General features: G+C 44.5%; 1 protein-coding gene across 1 annotated transcript; it reads right to left on the minus strand.

The window, feature by feature from the left end:
- Nucleotides 1-4,161: 4,161 nt before the first annotated feature.
- Nucleotides 4,162-13,947, minus strand: MEIKIN (meiotic kinetochore factor). The gene is made up of 13 exons (XM_065735023.1): nucleotides 13,917-13,947; nucleotides 11,360-11,903; nucleotides 11,077-11,217; nucleotides 10,808-10,886; nucleotides 10,451-10,511; nucleotides 9,769-9,915; nucleotides 9,219-9,338; nucleotides 8,954-8,993; nucleotides 8,011-8,069; nucleotides 7,273-7,367; nucleotides 6,786-6,965; nucleotides 5,330-5,453; nucleotides 4,162-4,257 (listed from the first exon to the last, which is right to left on the minus strand). The coding sequence occupies exons 1-13, from the start codon at nucleotides 13,945-13,947 to the stop codon at nucleotides 4,211-4,213; spliced, it is 1,668 nt and encodes a 555-aa protein (XP_065591095.1). The 3' UTR covers nucleotides 4,162-4,210.
- Between the last annotated feature and the right edge of the window lie 341 nt (nucleotides 13,948-14,288).

The raw sequence follows: 14,288 nt of genomic DNA on the forward strand, positions 1-14,288 counted from the left end.
GCGGGCCCGGCGGGCGCTGCGTGGGACGCTGAGTGGCTGCGGCCCCACGTGGGCCGGGAGAAGAGGGGGGAGAAGAGGGGGGAGAAGCGGAGCCTGCGGCCCACGGGTGGGGAACGGCGAGAGGGGCTGAGGTGGGGGGGGGAAAGGAGAGCGGGGCGGGGCGGGGCTCCGGCTGCTGCCACGAGAGCCGGGGAAAAGCCTCTTCCACCCCGGCTGGAAAAGACCTCGCGGACCCCCAAGCTCAGCCCACCGGAACGCTGACCACAGCTCCTCGTTCCCGAATGCCCCGGGGATGGGGACCACCCCCACCCCGCAGCTCCCCGGGCAGCCCGAGCCTGGAATAAAGCTGCTCCTTCAGAGGATAAAACGTTCCTTACATCCAACCTGCAGCACCTCAGGAACTTTTGTTGGAAAGTAGAGGCAGGTTTCAGTCCGATATCCTTGGATAGTTCGAGGTTTGGGGGTTAGAAATTTGGTTAGAAAAAAAAAAACTGGTTAGAAATTTGGGTTAGAAAAAAATATATATATACACAAATACACACACAACTCAGACCAAAAATAATCCATCCACTCCCACCTTTCTTCACCCCCAGGTCTGCTTGATGCAGGTGGTCTCCCCAGCACAGACAGAAATAGCACTGGGACAAGCTGGGAGGAAGGAAGGCAGCCACGTGTGCTGCGTGCAGGGGAAGCCATCGTACCCATAAGACATCCACCTGCCAAATGCATTTAGACACGGTAACCTGTGCGTGAAACCAGACCAAATACAAGCCAAAGGAACTAAGCATTTATTAGTACAGGTTTAAACCAAATGCTTACAGACTCCTTCACTGTTCACTGTGAAGATACAAGACCAGCAGAAAGTGAAAATAATTAAGAACTGAGTCAACAGAAATGATTCACCCACATCCCCCAGAAAACGGAATTAAACTACGATAGCATGTGATGTAACATTACATTAGAAATGCTTTTAAACAAGGATCATCTTGTGTGTAACATATACAGCTGCTGTCTGTGGGATCCCTGGTTTTCACCTGCTAGAAGTCAATGCTTGTAAGGGAAAGCAGGGACTCATGTTCAGATGCATCTTCCCCCCTGGTTCTGTATGGAGAATGCACCTGCCTGGCTCACAGATGAGAGATCTCTGTCTCTTCAAAGCAGGCACATACACACAGCTTCAAATAAAACCTTCAAATACAGAATATACTGTAAAGCAACAGAATTTGCCCAGGGAACACATCTGAGCTTTCAACAGTTTCACAATTAACAGTGCTGAAGATTGAGCTAATGTCAAGTGCATCCAAATCCAAGTTGCCAGGGTCCCTTCAGAAGAGAGTCTGCTCCAAAGCTTCAAATGGACAGCAAGGGATTCTGGCAAGCTCTGTTAACACAGCTTCATCAAGAGAGCAGAGGGGAGGACAGACAGGAAGAGAAAAAAACACGTTTCATCACTCATTTTCCTGAAAAACCTCCCCACAGGCAAATCCTCTCACCTGTGTGAAAAACATGGATTTCAACCTGTCTGTCCACTCAGTATGCATTGCCCGGGACTCCAAACCTGCCTTGTTTAGAGATTAGATGTAGAGAGCAAACAAGCAGAACCATTTGCATACGAGGGCTTCACACTCCAGCAGCTGATACACACACCCCCGGAGCATTCCAGTGAAAAACCCAGCTCTCATTGTCTCCAAGAAGAACCATTCATCTTAAAAATCACTGAAAACTGTTAATGAAAACCCTCTTACATTTTTTTTCTCCCCTGTAATGCATTTACTAAATATGCATCTACAGAGCACAGTGCATGGAGAGAATGTTCTTGCACTGACGGACTCACTGTGATCCCTTTCAAGCCATGGGGACTTCGCCATGTCTAGGCTTGTGACAAAGCAGCCCCATTGATACTGTGAGGACTCCTCTCCTCAATCACTGCAAAAATAAGCTCTTCTGTACTATCCCATTAACTGCCTGTGACCCATAACCTTTATCCACTAACATGGAAGAACCAGTTTCCACTCTGAGTGAAATTTTATATAGCCATTCTTCAGTTGGAAACCAAAGCATGGGAAAGTGCCTACCCTTTCAGAAAAGCAGAACAAGAGTGGATATTGTTGTGGCCTCAGAACGAGTAAGATTTCCTTCCCCGGGGCAGGGAGCTAGCCTGGTAATTAATTACACTTTCATCTCAAAAGATGAAAATATGAAGCAGCACTTTTGTAACTGAGGGGAAGGACAAGAGAGATCGTGGTTTGTGATATTTCTATCCTCCTGTATAGCCTCATCACACAGAGAAAGAAAAAAAAAAACCATAAAACACTGCAGTTTCCAGGCTGCTTCAGACAACACCTCAGTTACAAGCAATGCTTTTTGCTCTTGTACTCTCCAATTAATTTGTCAGTATTGATCTGTTTATGAGTAGAAAATAAAAATGCTTTGGGGGCAGGTGAATGTTTTTTTTTCCCCTAGGACCTTACTAGTATGCCCTTATAACAGCATCTTTTTCACTCTGGTTCAAGTAGAAGATGATCAGCCATCACAACCGTAACTTGTTGCATACCTCACTCAGTTCTGCTTAAAGCTACATCAAGGCCCTCACCCTCAGCTCCTAGGGGCTCCAGATTCTTGCACACTTCATTACCAACAGCTTCGGATTTGTAAGAACAAGGATGCTGGTAATTAGAAGCATTCCTGGAAGTACTCCAACAAGACACTGGCAGAACACTAATAATGCTTACAGGAAAAATAATGTAATGGCATGATTTTTAACCTTGAGCCACACGACAACGCTTAGACAACATTTGTTTATAGAGACTAAATCCAAGTACCTCCATCCACACTTCCTTCTAACCCAGAGCAATGGGAAAAGGCCCAGAGTCTGAACTTCCACAAGTCTGTTCAGATGTGATCAAACTTATTAAACATCATAAATTTTATATCTTCTTGACATGCTTTTTGGAAACAAACAGCACATGAAAATCCTGGGTGATAATACTGAGAAACAAGATGATTGGAGAGCCAGACTATTACTCTGAAACATGTAGAAGCTTCCCTACTTTTACAAAAGAGCCTGAGTAAGGATTAGTGCTAGTGAGAACTTTGCAGAGATCCAAACTACTTCAGCATGCAGTAAATGTGAGCGGAGAAAAGCCAAAAGATGCTCTTGCCAGCATTTTCTGAAGGATTCAACACACTGAAAAATGACATCTACGGATAAACAATTCAAAAACTGGACTAGAAACACTGGGAATCTAACCTATGTGCCAAGCAAAACCAGCAGACAACTGCAAAATCCTAACCAACATCAACATCCAGTGCTTCAGACATCCATACATGTTTTTTTCCCACCTGCGTTCACACAAGGCCCCTACTTGCTCTCCACAAGCCTGAAGTCACTAGAAGACACAAAGGACCACTCATCTCTCAGTGTCAGACCTCACAAGCCTTTATCCACAGGGCACCAGGTCCACTTCTCTGCCAAAAGAAATTACAGTGTATTGCAGCACAAATTTAGTGATGGAAGGATCACTTCACCTATCACATAAATAAAACTCCACAGATACAACATCACTGTCTCAGGTGGAAACCCATCACTACCTACACCCTGAATTTGTACTAGAAAATTAAGCATTAAGTTGACTGATACTTCACATAAAGCACAGCTCCAGGTTGTAAATACTGTGCTTTTGGCTTCGCTTTGGACAAAGAGCTGCATCACAGGACACTGTCCTGAGGGGGAGGAGCAGCCTGGGAGCATGACAGGGACAGAAGGAGGCAAGAGGCTTTAAGAAGCTACTACTGACACAAGCACTCCAAAGCCAGGTGTTCCCTACTCAAAGTAGAGGCCACAGCTGTAAAGGCCAATGCCACCAAAAAAAGTAAATCCAGAAGTTTTGGCACAGCAAGAACCAAAACTCAATCATTTAATATAGTCTGCTGCCTTCAAGTCATGATTTTTAAAAACCCAAATGAACTCAAGCAGCATCTTTATGGAGCTCCTAAAGAACAATGTCCAGAAGGAGATCTAGTTGCTTGTACAAATAATTTAATATTGAAGTATTTCAAGTAAAGGATTTACAGGCTTACTGTCAAACACTATATGAAGTTTCAAACAGTGTATGCACCAAAATAATCTGTCCACTAATTAGTACTTCTGTTTCACCTCCCTGCTACAGCAAACTTCACTTGTGTTGACTCCTGCAGAAAATCAGAAGCCTCATCTGTGTTCACAGCAGATCCAAGTTTTAGAACTTGTAATAACATCTGGGGAAAAAAAAAAGTTAAGTATTATCAATGAAATGTTATATTCTCAAGATTAAAGGAACCTTATTACCCTGATAAGCTGACCAAGAGAATCCATCATTTCAAGTAACTCAAATTTTATAGGCCCGTTGCTAGCGAGGACAGAACAGTTTTAAGCATACATATACTGCCAATGGAAGAGGCATGACCCCAAAGATTTCCTGAACAGAGATGGAAACACTCAGCTTACAAAGAGCACACAGACACACTGTCTGAGGTAATGCTTAATTCCCAGGCTCCTCTAAAGTAGTAAAAGAAAACTGATTTTTCTGATAACCATCTATTTGCCCACCAAGTATGACCCATAATCAGCATTACCACAGCTCACACACACTCACAAACACCTCCTGCATTCTGGGCACTGCATGGACTCAAGCTGTAGAGCTAGGAACCTGAAAATCCATTGGAAGTTTGTGCACATACAGCATTTTTTTAATCTGTTATGCTCACACAGGATCTGAACACTAAATTAACACAGCACAGACGAATGAATGCAATCTGCATTCTACCTGCAGACACTGTCTGTAAAGAACATTTTAAACTGAGGAAGACATACGCCATCCAGTGGCACACTGAGAAACTTCACAGGACATCATTTCGAGGGAAGGGATTTGAGCTCTATAACAGCAATGAGACAGTTTTGTACACAGTTCTCATCTGCTTTAAAGTCTAGGAAGGGAAGAAAGGAGCTTCTGAGGGTCTCAGAAAGAAAAAATAGAAACCTTTACACAAAAATCCAATTACATGAAGAATTTTCAGGGGAAAAAGGTAGGAAAGGGAGCTGCTTAGGTAGAATTTAACAGCTGACAGTTTTCTGCTGAGCATCTCAACTTTAGTTGGCTCTCAGTGCCAACTAAAAGCAATCCTATGGTAGTGAAACAGAAACATGAAAGCTTTATGTATTTAGCAACACAGGATATGTACAATCCTGCTGTCTGGGCAGTGGCAAAGAAGCTTTAGGTATTTGAAAGACAAACATAACACACACAGCTAGTTATCATCCACACAGTGAATCAACTCTATATTCCATTACCTTCAGGCACTCCTTCAGGAAGGCAGAATGGTTTTGCCCTAACTGGAATTCGGCGACGCCTGGAAGGCCTCTGACCTGGTGAAGTTCTGACAATGGAGCAGATTTCTTTTCTGGAACACAGAGTCTGAAAAGATGGAAGACATTTCACTCATGCAACTATTCATACTGAAGAAATATTCTTCTAGCTTTCTACCAGGGAAATTCAAAAAGCATTTAGCAAAGAAAGCATGCAGGGGTGGAGGCATCCAAAGGATGGCACTAGAAAACAGTTAAGACTGACTTGTGTACCATTAACATGCTGTTGGAGAGGGAGATAGAAAGTTCCAAAGCTTAAACAATCTTAATTCTTTGCCATACTGTAAGGCTTAAATAGTTGTACTGTATATACCTGCGTGCCAAGACTGGACCTAAAGAGTGCATTAACATCAGAACCTGAAATAAAATAATCTTTTTTTCTGAACTTGGAGGAATAATTTACTTTGCTGAGCTCAAAGACATGAGAACAAGTTCTTCAGGACTGCCACAGGGATCTACAGTATTCAGGAAAGCCTTCCCCTGATGAGATTCAGCACGCTGGTGACAAGCTGATCTATAATTTACCCAAAATACAAAACATGCAGCAATGACTGGCCAATTAAGTGACAGGTTAAGAGTCAGAATGGCCAACATTTGTTGGACTATGCAAAAGATGGTTGTAATTGCTTCAAAAATATGACTTAGGATAACTAATGCAAAATGATTCCTGTTTTCTGCCTCTAACAAAACCATGATGTTCTCCATTAATCCAGCACCCATAAATCAAAGCTGGCTTGCAACAACATCTTGAATTCCACAACTCAAAGCCTTCCAAATTAACTGGTATAAGTCTTTCTACTGAAATGACTTTTTTTCCTAGAAAACCATAGAAAAAAACCAACACCAAAGCTCAGCAAAGAAATGAGTCTGCAGACTTGTTGAGAGCTATGGCATGAAAGCAGAGACATCACTTCCACTCCAGTGCTGAGAGATGCGGTGGCACTGCCTTCACAGACAGAAAACCCAAACTGGCACTGAAGAGTAAATTTGTTTAGAATGAAGAGGAAACACAAGTAAGGCCACCAAGCACTGCTTTTTTTTTTCTGTTGGAAGATATTATAAAACATCTTAAACTGTTCAGCACGTTGAATTTCAGTTTGTTGCGCAGTTTATATTGCAGCGTTAAGTACAGCCACAATTAGATTGCACCATGAAGACTGAACTCCAAACGTTCTCTTATTTTTGTCTCATGCTCTGTGAAATTAAGACAAAGCATCAGTTGGTTGCAGCACAGGAAAGGTACTTCCGAAGTCCCTTTCAAAACCAAGGGATAAAACACTCCATAGCACTTTTCATATTTAACTGCTACGTTTATCATAATTCAAGTCTCTCTTCAATTTTATGCCTTTGTTAACTAGCAAAGCAAAGTGCAATTACTTACCACTACATCAACTGTCTGTTGAGAGGGCAGGACCTCTGCTGTCCCCTTTACTGATTTGGTTGAAATGTTTGCTGGGGCAGATTCAAGCTGACCAGAAGATGATGCATTATCTTCTAAGAGGTTACACAATTCTTTCCTGCTGCAATTCAGCCTTTTGGGCTCAGCAGTCTGACTGTCAGGCTAAAGGATGAAACAATTACGTTTCACGTTGAAAACTGAATCTCTACTGTCCAGTAAGTACTAACAAAGAGAGTCCCAGTGTCAAACTCAACCTCTATACATCTGGGCTGGTAGCAGAGACAGAATCAGCCTGAAGAAGTGAGCCTAGAGGGCACCCACAATTATTACTGCTATCCAGAGGTATAAGCAAGCTACATCTGCAGTCCCTGCCATTACTGCAGGCACCTCTTAGAAGGAGCTGACTACACTCCAATGTACATCTACACTTCCAGGTAGAGACCTAGCTGACTCATTAAAGATGGTTCACCTTTCTTTCCGGTCCTACTGGTGAAGAACAGCGCATACCACTTTTTAGGCGTGGAGTTCTCTCTCTTGCAGTTGTAATTTTACAGATTTTTTTCCCTGCGATAAATTTCCAACAAACAAATTAACTTCATCCCAAAGCCCACAGCCACCCTCCAACCTACGCCTTACAGGATGCTTCTTAAAGAGGGATTGTCCCAGAGTCACCCATATATATACTTCCTCCTTTCAATGTAACCCTCATCTGCCTTGCCTCCTGCCATCAGCAGGGCAGCTTTTTTCCTCTTCCCTTTCCTTGAGGAAAGGAGGTTCCTTACTAATCATATGCTCACCTGGTTATTCACTGTCAGACATGCATAATATGTGAGAAGAGGAATTGCATAACCACAACAGCCTTTGCCCGTGGCAGCTTCTGCTTCCATTACAGTCCAAATTAAGCAGAGAAAAACTGTGTGGCACCTGGGCTGCAACCAGAATTACATCAGTCACAGCGTAGTTACAGAAGAGACTCCTGCATTTGTGAAGGCTGACATTCAGTTAAGTGAGTAGCATGACTCAGAGCTCTGAATAAGTTAAGTGAGAAACACCGTTTTCACTAAGCATCACAGGTGATTAAAAGCAAAAATGCAGTTTTCTCTTGTTGTTGCTAAGTCGTTAGGAGGCAAGTCTTGTTTGCAGGAAGGACCTTCAATTCACACTTCCCCTTCCCACCTGCAGTTGCACGTAGCCTGTGGTATTTTACCTGCCAGAGTAGTTGAAACACTTAATTCTGAAGAACTGTAATTGCGTTTGGGTCTCTTTCTAGGGGAGGAGAAAAAAAGTGAGCTGTTCTGAATGGATGTTCGCAGTCATTAAAAAAATGTACAAGGAAATCAAAGAACAAAACAGAGTCTGAGTAAGGAGTGTCTTAATTGCTAAACACACATCCCAGTTATTGGACAGCACTTGAATTCTGGAGATACTTGCAATTTAAGGGCTACAGAGGGCAGCCTCTGGAGGAAAAAGGTACTTAACACAAATGATCTGTCAACAGAAGAGCTGGTATGCTAACAACAGGAGGGCAACAAGGTTTCAGCATATCACATGCCCTACTGCTCTTGTTAAGGAAAAAATACTCCAAATAAAAACTAAAATAATAAAAACAGAAGGAAAATAACCTGGCCTAAGATTTATAAAGGCTGTGTTCAGTAACATCTGCAAGTGTCTTATATTAGCTACTAACCTTTCCTTTCCTGTGGCAGTCATATCCAAAACCTAGCTTTGTCCTTTGCAAGCCCATACTGCAATGAGGAGCTGACAACAGGAGCTCCTCATGCTCTGTACAGCAAAGGCAATCCCAGCCAGTCTGGGCATACACATCTTGCTGTTTGCAACTGAATAAAATCTGACAGAATTAGTATCAGTGGTAAAAGCAACTTTTTATGGACTGTAGGTAAATACTGACTCCATAAAATCCTGGATCTTACATTGATTTCCCTGCAGCTCCAATAGTGAAGCAGAAGTCTATTAAGAAAACTCACACCTGCTTGTCTTTGTGCATTGGTTTCAAAGCTGGTTTGGACACAGGCAGCTGAAACTCACCAGATATGTTTGCAAAAATCACAGGATTACTCCTACTGCCCAGAATATAATTTACAATAGAGAAACCTGAGCGTTCTGGTGCATCAGCCTGCTTTGCAGATTACCTTTTTATAGGCTGGTCTCCACAATCTTCCACGACAGGTTCTAAAAAACACAAAACCTAAACTTTGAAAGAAAAAACTAAGCAAGCCAGACCTTGTTCTACGCACAATATAAAGCAAAACATTAGAAGCAAAAACAGAACTTTAAGAAGCTGTTCCCCATTACATAGACAACTCAAATAAAGTAAGCATTACACATTATACAAAGCTCCTTACAGTACAGTGATATTTGTTGATGATATCATTTTGTATCGTAGGAAATAATTACCTGATATTGGTGAAAGACTTGAGAGCTGTAGTATCTTATCCACAGCCACTGCTTTGCTGCAGTCCAGGAGAGTGGAGTTCTTGCATTTGAAAAAGTCCTCGAAGCCAGGATTATTCCTTTCTGGACACAGAAGATGCAAGTACAAGCTTCTCACACTAAAATCCACTGAGCTGTTAGAATTTTGATCATCTGACAAATCTCATTTGCAAGGCAATAACTTTAGAGCAAAGCAAAAGCACTGTCCTAGTTCAAACACACAGAAACAGCTGGGAGAAATCCATCTGGAAGCAGATTCATTGGTCACCCCCAGCAAACGACCTGTGTCAACAGCAATTACTCAAAGTTGGAAGTATGATTCCAATTTTATCAGGTCTGGAATCACTCTGAACTGGAGGACCAGATACCCAGTCTGCATGTTAAGCACAGGGCAGCTCACAGCAAAGATCTGACCTAGTGAGTCACACCAGCACAGGCTACTGCCCTTCCTACCTCAGACAGCCTCCTAAATGTTTCAGCATCAAACAGTTCAAAAACCAAACACAAGTCTAACCTGAACTTTCCTCATCTCTTAACGTTTCAGGGGATGGGAAGCTTTCTGTGGTGTCTGTGGCAACTGCGTCACCATCTTCAGTGGAATCTGCACTTAAACACTCCAGGAGAAAAGCTGAAACACCTGTAGGAAGGGTCGTCCCTGTGCCTGGAGAGGGAGGCAAAAAAAGGCAGCTTCCAAAAAAGCTCTATCATCCTGTACACGCTTTAAAAAAAAATAAAAGCTTTTAAAAACTTATGTTTGAGTACATTGAAGAACTCATGTCAAAAAGCAGTTCTGTCAACAACAAAATCATTACCGTGTGGTTTCCAACAAGCTGGGCTCCAGACTGCCTCAGTGGTGGCAGCCATGCCCTCAGCAGGCACTGTTAGCAGCCCCTCTCTCTCCTTTTTATTTTCTCCTTTTTCCCTACTAAAGAAGTTAGGCAGTTCTCAAAGGACTTGTACAGATGACTCAAATAACTTATACAGATTGAGAGCAGTACTTTTTCAACCACATACAGGTATGCTTGTCATAAATAAGGTACACACACCTGCCTGGAACAGCTCCTGTGCTGCTTACAGTCAGTTCATGTGAACCCAGCACGTGCTGAATCACTAAAGCTCAATAATCATTCTCACATGTCATTTTATACAGATACAAAAACATACTGAATAACATGATGCGTGACTGCTATACGCACCTGAAGTAACATCAGTGTTTTTCAGGCTTTCTTTACTTTCAAAGTTGATTACTGAAGAGTCCTAAAATTAAACGACCAATATAAAGAACATAAGAAAAGTGCAGCACTGTTACAGCCTTTCCACACTATGGGTAAATTATGTTCTGACACACCACTGGTAACAACAGCTTCTGTTCTGGCCCAAATCACGGTAACATCCCACAGGAAAAAAAAACCCAAGTTCCACCCAAAAAAGGGTGCCCACATATCAATAACCCACAGGAAAACCTGCCTGATTAGAGAAAGAATTGAGCACGTCACATTCACTTTATTTATCCTTCATAAATCCTCAGCATTAGGACAAAACAGCACTCTCACCCGCAGCGGTACAGTGCCATCTTCCACATCCTCTTCATTCTGCTCCAAGGACACTGTTCCTTCAACATTCACTTGAGCGCTACAACCAAAAACAGAGCAGAGCTCAGCTCAACCCACAGAGCTGATACAACCTAACACACCTGCTCACCAGGTGTCAGCAGAGCCTGCCAAGCGTCAGCATCCCCAGCACCCCCAGCACTCACACTGATTCTAAGGGACAGGCAGGCAAAACAAAGCAATGCAGATGATTAATTAGTGTTCTAACAGACCTTTGGCTGCAGGAAGGGATCCCATGGGTGACTTCGAGGTTTTCCTTAATTTTTGGTAACGTCTTCACGTGGGATTTTCCCTTTGGGCCTGGGGAAAAAGCAGCAATTGGTGCAGTAACTGCAGGTTTAACATTAGGGTAAAAAAAAAAAAAAAAAAAGAAGGGGAAAAAAAAGAAAATGAAGGAAAAAAAAAAGGGGGGATTTTTTAGCCAAAGCTAACAGAATATTCACTGTAAATCGGCTCTGCCCCGCTCAGCTGAAACACCACCAGCGCCGCCCCAACCGCATCCCCAACCCCGAACCGCCGGCAGCACCCGAGCGCCCGCCGGCAGCACCCGAGCGCCCGCCGGCAGCACCCGAGCGCCCGCCGGCAGCACCCGAGCGCCCGCCGGCAGCACCCGAGCGCCCGCCGGCGCTGCCCCGCTTACAGCCGGGCTGGGGGTCCCGGAGCCGCGCGCCGCCGAAGAGCCGCCGCCGGCAGTGCGCCGGCCGGGGGCGCTCCAGCTGGAGCATCTCGCCGGGCACCGGGGACGAGCGCCGCTTCTTCCGCGGGGCCTTCCCGCCGCACGCCGAGCTCCACCAGCGCTGCCGCTCCATGGCGAACCGCTCCGCCGCCGGAAGCTCAGCGGGGCTCGGCGCCCGCCCCGCCGCCCCTTCAAGAAGCCCGGAGCGGCTCCAACCGCCGTCCGCCACCGCGCATGCGCAGCGCCCGTCCCCGCCGGCCGCCAGGCGGCGCTGCGCTGTGTGCGGGCGGTAGCGCCTTCCGGGCGCGGGGTCGGGGCGGCCTCTCTGGGCAGCCTGATCCAGTGCTCTGTACGCAGCAAGAGCTGAAATGAAGGGCGGAAAGGAACTCCAGATGCCTCGAAACATTTTATTTTGGGACAGTCCCACACATCTGAAGCTGCTTGCCTCTGGTTGTCCACGGATGTGGATTCCTCCCCATAACCAATGGGCTCAGCCTCACCATTGAATGGGAGAAAACATGGAGTAGGAACCACTGAACACACGAAGCGCTGAAGCGAGTTAATTCCAAGAACAAACACAGATCTGATTCTGGTATATGGGTTTTTTTTTTTTCCCACAGATTAAACCAAAGTGAGACAAAGAAACAAGGATTAGCAGATAGCATTGCCTCTAAATAAATTGCTTTTCCAACGTGTGCGTAAGGCATCGAGAGGTCTTTAAGTAATCCGCCACCATGCAAAAATAGTTTATTTTTTTCCCGGTTTACATTCATCTTGTGGCAATGTATTTACATACAGATCACCAGTTTGTGCTTCTAACGCGTGGCAAATAAAATGATCCCTTTGCTTGTTTTGTCCCAGGAGGTTGGAGAAGTCCGACTGCTCCGTTATCGTACCCGCAGCAGAAATGACACAGGGCTTTGCTGATGCTGATATAAACTCAGTAACAGAGATGACAGATGGCAGAGCTTCATCCATCAGCAGTGCACCTCCTCTCACCTGGGCTGTGTGAGCCGTGGGATGTGCCTTTAGTGCAAAGCAGCTCTGCACGGTTCCTGCCACCGTGGGGTTACGACTCTGTCCTGGTTTCTGCTCGCACCTTAACGTGCCTTTGCAATGCCTCGAGCAGCGAACGTACAGAACGTATAACGAAGCAGTATGCTCTTCCTGGAAGAAGTATTTTATTCTGATTTTCATATATGATCACTGGAGGAGCGTTCCAGCGATCTCACAGGCATAGCACCAGGCCCAGGGGGAACCTCCAGTTTTTGATATACATAAGAGAGCACAATAAATCAGGCTGCAGCACACATAGCCTTGGGGAAAGGGGCTGTAGTCACACTTGGTTGCTCACGCCAAGCGAGTTTCTGCTCGGGTCCCACCTGCAGCAGCAGCAGAGCTGTGCCGATGTCAGTGGGCTTTTGCTGTCACACTTTCTTGGCTGCAGAATGAATGCCCTAATGACACTGAGCAGTTAAATACAGTCCTCTTTAAGCCATCAATAACAGCACTGTTTACAGAGAAGCGTAGCATGCACTGCCATTTATGCAACAGCTTTGAGTCCCGACTCTTTCAGTGAGACAGCTATTAGAAATAAGCGTCGTGGTTACCTTGAGAAAAGAAACAAACCGGTTACTGCACAGCCCTGGGGTTTTCCCTGGGATTCACAAGAGCTCAAAGCAAAACAAACACTGCTGCTGGTTGGAGGGAAGTGTTTCTGCCTGGCTCACGCCTTGCTCATGTACTCAAGGCAACTGTTAAGCTCTTGTAGTGTTAGTTATGCTTCTGGAGAGTCATCTGCAGAGGAAAATCTGATTACGCAAGAAAATAATAGAGGCAGCTTTCAGTTTATTCATACAGCTTTTCACAAGTTCTGGGAATATTCACACCAGAATTCTTTAGAATTGAATTTCCCCCAGATTTCTCCCAAATTTTGCATCATCCTATTATAGTCCTTTTTATTTATTGGGGGAGGGGGGGGCTGTTCATATTGTGCATCCGATCTTTTGCATTAGATACCAAAAGAACATACATTATTCCATAAGAAAGCAGCATCACCTACTTAAAAAAACAACAGCCTTCCAAGCCATGAGGAAACTCACGTCTGGAGCTTCTCTGCTTGTACACAGCCAGAGCTTGGTGGTCCCAACAAATCTGATTAACTGCAGTCACCACGGGAGAAAAGTAAACTGAATTCATGCGGCAGAAACAGCTCAGGGGAAAGCAGCTCTTCTGTACTTACTTAGATGGGAGATATTATTTTTGTTGTTCACAAAGGAAAGAGGAAACGGCGCCAGGTCCTTCACTGTGTTGGGGTGTGTGTACATGATGATTTATTTTGGGCTCCTCCAAGATGAGACTCCTGCACGACCTGACCTAAGGAGCCAGACTGCCTCTGGTCCTTCATGCCCCACGCTCAGACTCCCCAGGGCTGCTCTTGCTGTGTATAGCAATGAGAAATGAAATCCTTAATACCATCAGGTCCCAGCAGTGATTTCTCTTGCTTGCTTTCGACAGATATGAATCATTAGGTTGGAATCTGATGAAGAATGAGGCACAGATGGGATTCAGACCAACCCTCCCACGTCTGATAGATCAAATCGCCTTGTTCTGTGCGTGAGTGATTGTATTAACGGATACCATTTCCTTTGTTCTGAAATTACTGCCATCAATCAGTCTTTGTGTAAAACTAACTCATTAACTCAATTTATTTAATTTTTAAAGCATGCAGTGGGATTTCAGAGGGGA

The sequence above is a fragment of the Cyrtonyx montezumae genome, unplaced genomic scaffold (assembly GCF_038088225.1).
Source record: "Cyrtonyx montezumae isolate F1298 unplaced genomic scaffold, pur_monq_1.0 scaffold_18, whole genome shotgun sequence".
Taxonomy (NCBI): domain Eukaryota; kingdom Metazoa; phylum Chordata; class Aves; order Galliformes; family Odontophoridae; genus Cyrtonyx; species Cyrtonyx montezumae.